The sequence below is a fragment of the Pomacea canaliculata genome, linkage group LG1 (assembly GCF_003073045.1).
Source record: "Pomacea canaliculata isolate SZHN2017 linkage group LG1, ASM307304v1, whole genome shotgun sequence".
NCBI classification, from domain to species: Eukaryota; Metazoa; Mollusca; class Gastropoda; order Architaenioglossa; family Ampullariidae; genus Pomacea; species Pomacea canaliculata.
This window is the reverse complement of record NC_037590.1, coordinates 20,305,762-20,315,434: the sequence shown is the minus strand read 5'-3', so window position 1 is coordinate 20,315,434 and position 9,673 is coordinate 20,305,762. Positions and strand designations below refer to the sequence as shown.

Here is a 9,673-nt window from a genome sequence, read left to right as displayed (position 1 = left end):
AAGTGCTTGTCATCCGGTTGCCAGCTGGCTAGCGATAACCTCTCAAGACGGGGTCAGACATGCTATCATCGCCGTCATGTTTTTAAATAGCGGTGAACAAGTTAAGACGAGGTCATCTTAACCGAGGGATGACGTCTGGTTGCCGTTGTTGTTGTTGCTGTTGTTGTTGTTAAATACATAGCTTGTATTTTCCGTTATTGAGCTTTAATGAGCAGTGCATGAAGGACAACAAACGAATTGTATTTTCACAAATAGCAAAATCTCGTTCTTCAATGATAAAGTAAATCTGTGCTTCAATGATAATATTGTCTTTCCTCAAAAACGCAGTAACATTGAAACTATTTCCCTGATTATGTCCTATCTTAGTGTTTTTTCATGTCAGTTTTGTGAATAGTAGTTTAAAAGAGTCACACACAAACAGCACTCAAGGTAAGGGACATTTATCTTTGCATACATTAAATTTTTTTTTACAGGGGTCATCAGGCAGGCTGCAGTGATGAGAGCCCGTATACAAACGCTGAGACCCTAGCTGAACTCAATGTAAGATTACAAAGGGTTATCTTGACACATAGTGTGGAGCAACAAGAGTGGAAATGTTGTCAAGGAAAGGTAACTAATCCATGGCGTGCATTTGGAGTAGCCTCGCTTGGCGTCCTCTTAGTGTCATGCGAGTATGTTCTTTCTGTCAGAGAAAAAAGGCGCTCGAAGATCAGCTTAATGTTCTGTTTATTCACACGTATAATGTAAAGGTCATTCCCATTATAGAAAGTTGTAAAATCTTAACTAACATGACAACTCTTTACAAACTCTCCTCTTGTTAAGGATAACAAAGTATATAATGTCTAGAAAGAATACATTAATTTAAACCATTAATCGCAGAGATACAGAGATAGAGAGTGAAATGAATATAACATGAATCAATAACAGAACAATGAACAATCAAATCTACTTTTTTTAATACAGTCATAATTTGAAATATGATTCAAAGGTATAATGGAAATTCTAGGCTGCAATGGGTTAAGCGCATTAAGGTGAAGGGCAAAAACCGAAAACTCTGATTATCTGTCATTTTTGCGCAAAACTATTCTTTACGTCTGCTCTGAAAAATATCACAACAAAGACCGAACCAACAGCAAAGATATACAACAGAGAATCAAGGAAAAATTCTCCATCCCTAGTGAAAAGACTTGTGGTACAAAAATCATGTAAACGGATGAGAGGATAAAGGAAGACAAAGGGACAGACATCCAAGACCCGACTGTCCTTACATTCGGCGCATCTCAGACAATGGCAAAGAATCGAGAAAGTTGGTGGTAATATCAAGTGCTCTAATGGCCAACCAGGGCAAAATAATTGACGATAATAATGACCATGAGCATAATAACTGTTTTGCTACTGAAAGTATTTAAGCTCTATAAACCGCCATTATCTTGATAACTAGCGTTTTAATTGATTAGTACAAACGCGCAAATAGGTAGGTTAGAGAAGAAAGGTAAATGCCAAGAGTCAATATAAACGATTATTGGCCTGTCCACAAAGGAGACAAGATTATCCTTACATTTCTGGGTATAGTCTTAAGACCAGGGTGACGACAGGAATGAAAGACAATGTGATATTTTATTTTTTCACTCCGTAACTCAAATAATATTTGTAATGTAAGATATGTCGGAGTCTTTCAATAATGATTGGTATTCCTGACTGTAAGTACCCCATCACGGGATAGGAATAATGACTTGTGGAAATGCTTCGCCCCGTGATGTCCGATGCAATCATGTTTGCCTGGTGAGGCCCCATAGTTCTATTCTAACATTTAGCAGTTGTCTCGCATCACAGCTTTGATGACAATGGCTTGGTCTGGAAATCTAAGACGTGTACCAGTCTGGATCTTCAGAGTTTCCTGTGGACATGGATAGAACAACACAACTTTATTTGTATCGAAGGCGATAAGAAATTATGGCTACCTCCTATTTTAATACACTTCTCTCTATTGAGAGTTACCTTGCTGTAAACGTATGTTTAAGTTTATTTTTTCCTTGTTTCTTTCGCTTCCTTTACTTTTTAGTGTATCATCGCTATGTTGTTCTTATGTCAGATTTCTCGCATTTGCAGGTGTCAGACATCTGAAGCCTATCTTGTGAATCTTACCTGTAGATCATCCGTCTTCATAAACTTGATTCTCCTCAGCACGTGAACCATGGCCATCTTCATCTCAAGCAGAGCCAGACGCATGCCAATACACAGACGAGGACCAAACCCAAATGCTAGGAAGGAGATGGGATCAATGCTGCCCTCGGAAAACCTGTATAGAAATGTTTCATCTTAACATCTCCAAGCCTAAATATTACTTTACCTTCCTAAAATTCAATTCACGAGTAAGCATTTTACATTTTAGAGAAACCTTTGAATAGTTGTCAACAAAAAATGTTACTCATTTGGACTCTCTAAATATTAATGAATTACTAATCAAATCAGTCCATGATGTTGAGATCCCTGCTCTATCTGTGTTGGTCTGTCTGTCTTGTTTTCTCGTCTTCCCTCTCGCTCTTTATCTGTGTGTGTTTTTTTCCTTACTTGTTTAAGATAAATGTGAGTGTATTTTTCAATAAAATTTTATTTCCCGAATAGTTTTACTTGTATGCGATTTCCTCTATACTATTTTGTGACATTCTGATCTTTTTCTTTCTCTTACCTTTAGCTGGTCTTTTTTTCCTTTCACAAGTAATCCTATTTCTTTCTATGCAAGCCAATTTTTTTTTCTTTGTTTCTCAGTGTCATATATTAGCTCACGTAATATTAAAAGTAGAAAAGAAGAATAAAGTCCACTTATATAAAACCATTTTCTATCCATATAAATTAAATATTTAATCTTTGCTATAGCTGTTAATTTCTTACCGTTCAGGTATGAACTTGTCAGGTTCAGGAAAGTACTCCGGGTCTTTCATCACATTGCCGATAGGAATCATAACTCCAGCTCCCTTAGGGATTGTAACGCCTTTAATGGTGACCTCTTCAGATGCCATTCTGTTTCCTCTGGAAAGTTATCAAAAGCAAGAATTTAATAGTCCATAAAGAAAGGAAAGGTAAGTTTCACACAGCACTGTCAGTACTGTCCACTCACTAATAGTACTGTCAACAAATTCTCGTAGCTTGTAGCCATATGGTAAATAGACATCTTATTGTAAACAAGAAAAAAACGACTCAGATGATTACATCATCAAAACAGTATCAAAATCACGACATTTGATTTGTCGTCTGCGCCTGGTTATAGTAGGATGATGGCAAAAATAAAACAAGCCTACTTGAGGAGGAGAGTGATGTCCCTTCGCCTATCTGGCTAGAGGGTGACTGCTCTCCCTTACTTTCATCATGGTCCCTTGATCTGCTTGAAGTTTTGTCTTTAATGCTCATCGGGACTTCTGTTACGATATTTGCTACGTTCCTGTGTGGATTTCTGTGTCTGCACCATTTTTTGTGTTTTCCTGGTCCATTTTTATTTCTACTGTCACATCCTGCTTTTTATTAGATTGTAAATCGACACATGGCAGTGTCGACTTCAAACTCTGATCATCTTCCTGCACCTGCTTCACAAAGATTTGGTGTCGAGCTGTCACAGCAAGCTTTTAGTGTAATACAGGCAATGACATTTATCATTACTGGTCAGTGCAGAGAGTGCGACCTATCGCTGCCGTAATGCTGCGCATGACAAGTCCACAAATTAAATTACTTACGCGATGGATGGAGGATACATCCGCAGTGTCTCGTGAATGGCTCCATCCAGATATTTCAGCTTGGAAACGCCTTCGTAGGTAGGTATCTCCTGATAAAGATAAACCGGTAAACAGTTTATTACCGTATCTCGTACTAATGTCACTAAGAACTGTATCCATAGTGATAGCTTTGTCCTTTACACTCTCTAGCTTTTTCTTTTTCTTCTAGCATCCTAATCATGAAAGGTGACAAGCACTAAAGTTTAGTCTTAAATGTTAACAAGATAGCATGAAAGAAAACAACTCACATCGCCAAGCTGTTCCTTGATTTCACACACAATCTTCTCCTGTACCTCCGGGTGCAGCGCCAGGCTGTGCGCCATGAACTGCAGGGTGGAGGCTGTTGTTTCGTACCCAGCGCCAAAGAAAGTCAGAGCCTGGGCGACGACCTCAACTCTGGATAAAACTGCAACAGGTAAAGTCGGCATCTTCTGAACTACCTTATCACTAAACTCAATGAGAAAACTGCAATAAGTAGAATATTCTTTGCTACTTCTACTCATCACTGAACATAGTGACACATTTCACAAAAAGTTTAATAAGAAACGATTTTTACATTTTCATGAGTTCGCAGAAGCCGTAAGTTTATATCCCAGACACAATTCAATGTTGTGATTTACTTAGAGGACAAACATTAAATTATAATCTATTCAAACATATAGCGTACCTGTGGCATTGAAACAGTAGCAATAGATTAAAATTTGGAACATTTTTCTCATTTTAAACTTGTGTGTTTTCTCCCTTTGATAATGGTTTCCTAATCATATCTGTTGTCTAGAAACTACTCATACGCCATACCGAGCCAGTTACCAAATTTCTATCGCAGTCACCAACAGATTTTATTTACCATTCATTCGATCTGTTTCATTACTCTCACAGCTCAGGATTAATTGAAGCAAGTCCGGCTTTCTCTGTAAAACAAAACACAGAAGTATGGTATCACATTTGTGAGCATACTAAAACAAAACTACATAAATTTTGAATATTTTGAATACTTCGTTTAGTTTAGTCCTTGATAGTCATCGAGGAGCATAGGGCCACATATTTTTAAATATAATTTATACAAAATAAATACCTTCATTAATTATATTAAGAGCGTCACATCTTGTTCCTGATGTGTCTGAATAAGTCTTTATGCGCTATATTCTGTGGTGGAGGGGTGGGTGGGAAAGGGGTGGGTGTGTGGAAAAATTAGAGATTTTCACTGTACAAATAAAATACTGATTCGTGAGACTATTTGAAAACATACACTTCATGTAAATAAGTAATGTGTGAACTGTTTATTATGCGTGTTACAAATTGTTCTTGGTGTGTGTGTGTGTATTATTTATTCATTCATATGTGTGCGCATGTGTACGAATGCGCATATCAGAAGGGACACTCATGTTTAATATTTCTTACACGACCCCTGTGTGCAAAATACATTTACCCATGTAAAGACACACATAAACAAACATGCACGCCGACATACAAGTGTCACAGCTATCCTACACTTACATTTGCAGTTCCCTCCAGTTTTCTTTCTTTTATGATATGGCGAATGTTTCCAATGAATGACTTCACTCCTCTAGGGTGGAAGACGTTTTTAATCAGAAATTTTATCAACGGTGTTAGAAATGGAAAAGCCTCTGAAAAGTAAAATAAATAACAGTAAAGTTACTTAATGTGATAAAAGTGTTATTATAAAACACGTTACTAGTAACTCTAGCTTTTCCGTAAATTACATAAACAGAAAAACAGGAATCTGAGTGTTTCTGAGTTACACGTTGTCTTAGTTATGAAGTATTATCAAGTTTAAGGTAACACTGTGTAAGATAGTTATTTTTCCCTTACTTGCAAGTAGGACTAATAATGACCCTTGACTTGAGAGGTCTACAGCAGCAGATGCCGCATTTCTGACAAATGGATGGTCGAGGTCTTTCTGAGAATTCACTTCTAATCCGAACGCAGTTCCCGCGATCACATCCATGGTGTATGCCCCGAAAAATCTAGGGAAAAAAAGGGAAACTTTAATGTATGTTTATAACTCTATAGTATGTACAATTAAGAGGGTTGTAATCATGAGGTCATGATGTTCAACATTTTTATGCCTTTTTTCGAAAGACAAGCAATCAACAAGTGTTTTCAATTCTAGTAACTTATAGAGATTACACTAGCTTTTACATATCTTGCATAATGGTCTAATTCTAAAACAAAAGGGTTCTTGGATTCTTTCATATGAATGTCAGATATTTTTACAAAAACCATTTGGCACTATTTAGTAAAAAATACTAATAATTAAAACACACTGACAATAAGAGATCAAGCAAGATAACAAATATGTCTTCAAATAAAATCCTTTTTTAATGGAAGCCCTTTGCTTCATGGTGAAAGGCTACAACCCCTTCCCTTAAAAAATGTCTCCTGAAGGGTTACAACAGGGCCAAACACTGACCTTTTAACTTCAATCTTTTCACCTTTCCGCACAGCCTCCTCAATGTTTTTTGTGAGCTGTGTGCTGCAGCGCTGAATATGGTGTTCCATCTGTAAAAAATTAAAATCAACCTTTAGGTAAATATGTGGATAAAATAAATTGAAGCAAGTATAAATATTAACATTAGTCTTACCAATAATTTTTTTTAAATTAAGTCATTTATAATTAGCTATAAGAATCTATACAATGAAGTTTATCATAGTAGTTAATGTGTTTGCTAGTGGACGTGTTGTTCAAGCGTCGTCCAGTTCTGTGACAACTATTAAACAGTCGAAAAAATATGAGAGTAGTCACATCTTAGTCACATATAGATACCGCGGGCTTATCACCATTAACACAGAAACATTAAAAAAAGTCGTTTTGACAATTATACAAATAAATTTTAAAACTTTGTCTCTCACGGCAGAAGCTTCCACAAATTCCCTGCTACAAGGGAGGTAATGCTAAATAAACAATTGAAAGAGCATTGAGAGAATCAGGGATGTAGAAAAAGGAAAAAAATAATGTGGAAAAGAACCTCCAATGCTGACAAGTTTTAAATGACCAAGGTAATACAAATACCTGAAGTTAGTAAAGAGAGCCAGGTACGTCCTAACAATTCTGGACTCGGGTGGCAGGGTGTCAGTAGTTCAAGGGGACAAAGCCACACAATACACTAACTGTTAAAGATACAACCAATCAGACTAGCGGTAGACCTGTGCATCTGCTACAGGAAGACCCACCATGAAAAAGACTTATTTTGCACCTAAATTATCAGCTTGTGCGCTGCTTACCTGCTTTAACTTTCCCGTGCTAAAGGTAGGTGTGAGTATGTGTCGAATTCTTTTCCATTGTGCTCCGGTAGTAAAGGGCAACATCGACCCAACTTCTTCTGGAAAAATCTCCAGTTTCTCCTGAAAATGTAAGAAATCAGTAGCACGAAAATTCAGTATGTGAGAAACAATGTTATCTGGTGCTTTAATTTCCAAACAATTACTTGCTTGATGATATCTAATAATATCGAGTATGAGTATAATAATATAATAATAGTTTAAGTATTGCTAACGAGATACCGGAGGCAAACTGTAAGCATCGATAACTAAAATTTGATTTCACATGATCATGTATAAAAGCGTTTTTGATTTTGAAACAAGATAATCTTCATTGTAGATGTATAGACCATAGCAAACTAAAACTTTATAATACTCACAAAACGGTTTGTAAACTGATTAAAATTTTTCACAAGAACTTCCTTTAGAATGTCAAGGTCCGTGGTCACCAGCATCGGATCACGTCCGTAATAGATGCTGAAATACAAACATCTTGGTACAGAGAAGTTTGCGAGGGTGTGTGTTTATTAAATATTTATATTTCTGTTAGGAAATATAATATAAGACTAGCCTCTCCGTACTTTATAGACTACAAAATTCTTGGTTTTCATAACATTCTAGAAAAAAAAAGAATGGGAGAAGAAAGCAAGTCTTTCCTATATGCTTTAATTTTAAAACACAGATCTTTAAATGTAAGCAGTAGTAAGAACGAATTTGTAAAACATACCCAAACGTGCGACCATATTTCTTTGATCTTTTTTCAATAAATGGTTCCATTCCCTGAAAATTTTGAAAATAATATTATTTTTTATTGTTTGGAGGAGACATTCTATTATAGAACGACAGAAATTTCACCCGGGGTGTTTTTGGTCACATCACCCCACGAAACTAAATCGAAACATGTTCAGCGAAAGACAGAATGTTGGAGAACAGAATCTAAGAAGGTATTAACGAGAAAGCTTTACCTCTTTGACCAGCTGATAAAAGTTGCCAATGAAAGGAGAAGGCTTCGGTCCATCCATACCCAGTGACTTCCACACTCCGAAGGGCCATATTCCGTAACTGAGACAGTCCAGAAATGGGATGATGGTGTTCATAAACTGTCTAAACAAATCTGTTGTGTCTGTCTTTATTCTTGGAAAATAGTAAAAAAAAATAAAAGCTCCCCCCGCTATCACCATTGCCGAAGGAGAAACAAAGTTCGCTTGTTTCTTATTCTTTCTCGTTCTCTGTCTATCTCTGTGTTACAAAATCCCAACGTTGCATACTCACAGATAGAACAAGATGCCTGTGGTCAGGACCAGAACAAGGCATGTGGGCAGGTCGACGAAGGACAGAAGGTCCATCCTAGTCTCTGTGAAGCTGCTGTCTGTACAGACACTGACTTCTGAAGATTCCTGACTGGGGATGAACTGCAGCACTGCTACTACAACTTATGATCGACAAGTTTCGACGCTGGGCTTAAATAAAGACTCAAGAGTACACTGTGGAAGTCAGTACTTTCAATTCATCCTATAAACAACACGCTTTCGGTACATTTGGTGCATCGTCAGTGCGAGTGCACGCAGTTTGAGTGCAGCTGTAAACATGAGGGAGAGCTATCTTGGTCACGCTGACCCAGTTTGTGTGCGAAGTGAGTACAGAAGGGAGGTGGTCTGGCAGCAGGCGGATCTCACCATGGACAAAGAAACCTTTCTTTGTCACAAAGTGCAGAGTGTCAGACGTGAATGTTAAAACGACTTCATCTCCATTAATGAGAAGCGAGCAAGCGGATGTATAAAGTAGCACAGTGTCTGAGAGAAAGAGCGCGTCGTCAGCGTCGGTCGGTTGTGTGTGTGTTATTTTGTCGCATGCATAATTGATAATTATTTCTGTCTGAGCCTGCCACGCTTATTTTATAAGATATCTTAAAACAGGAGTCAGTTTTTTTTATTTCTTTAAAGCATTTTTTCAACATTTGCTTGACATGGAGCATAACATGGTCATTGACATAGTATCGTTCAGTCTGACATTTTTCCGATCTTCCAATATTCGAACCTAAGATCTGTTGCATCTGAGGAGTTTCAATTGTGTTACAAACGTGGAATATTCGCTAATGTCCTTTCTGACCCCTTTGTTGTGTTTCGTGGTTCTATTATCCAGCATTAACTTTCATGACATCTCACTTCAAAGCCTGAAAATAGCCCAAGGGGCAGAGGGCATATCGATAAAAGATAAGAGTACAGCTAACTCTTCTTGACGGACACCTTTTTTTAAAAAAACACTAATTTTTTAAGAACCCTGACAAGATGTAAATTTTAACAGCAGTTCTAAAGCTGTACAATTGTTTTAACAAAATGTTTTGATACTGGTCTTATATAGAGGATGACCTGTGCCCTGTAGCTGTCGGTATTTGTAGTACATTGAGTGAACGAGAACACATACTTTTAGTCACAGACTTGTATCTCTAACGGACTGCGTGCAGATGAATTTGTTTATAGAATGACGTCACAGTACGAATTCGCTTTAACAAGAAGAAGAGCAGACGACGCGAACTCTCGTATTGCCGGAGGTACAAACGCTCAAACTCTATGGTCTGTTGTGTTTTCAGTTTATGTCGTGGGAAACAGAGGTCGAGGACTTTA

The 9,673-nt window shown here is 37.4% G+C and overlaps 1 protein-coding gene across 1 annotated transcript; it reads right to left on the bottom strand.

Moving 5' to 3' along the window:
- Positions 1-709: 709 nt before the first annotated feature.
- LOC112575525 (cytochrome P450 3A24-like) lies at positions 710-8,523 on the bottom strand. The gene is made up of 14 exons (XM_025257459.1): positions 8,322-8,523; positions 8,015-8,111; positions 7,777-7,829; positions 7,430-7,526; positions 7,014-7,133; positions 6,202-6,290; positions 5,601-5,755; positions 5,265-5,395; positions 4,615-4,678; positions 4,016-4,173; positions 3,729-3,817; positions 2,893-3,030; positions 2,146-2,299; positions 710-1,897 (listed from the first exon to the last, which is right to left on the bottom strand). The coding sequence occupies exons 1-14, from the start codon at positions 8,393-8,395 to the stop codon at positions 1,811-1,813; spliced, it is 1,506 nt and encodes a 501-aa protein (XP_025113244.1). The 5' UTR covers positions 8,396-8,523; the 3' UTR covers positions 710-1,810.
- Positions 8,524-9,673: the final 1,150 nt, after the last annotated feature.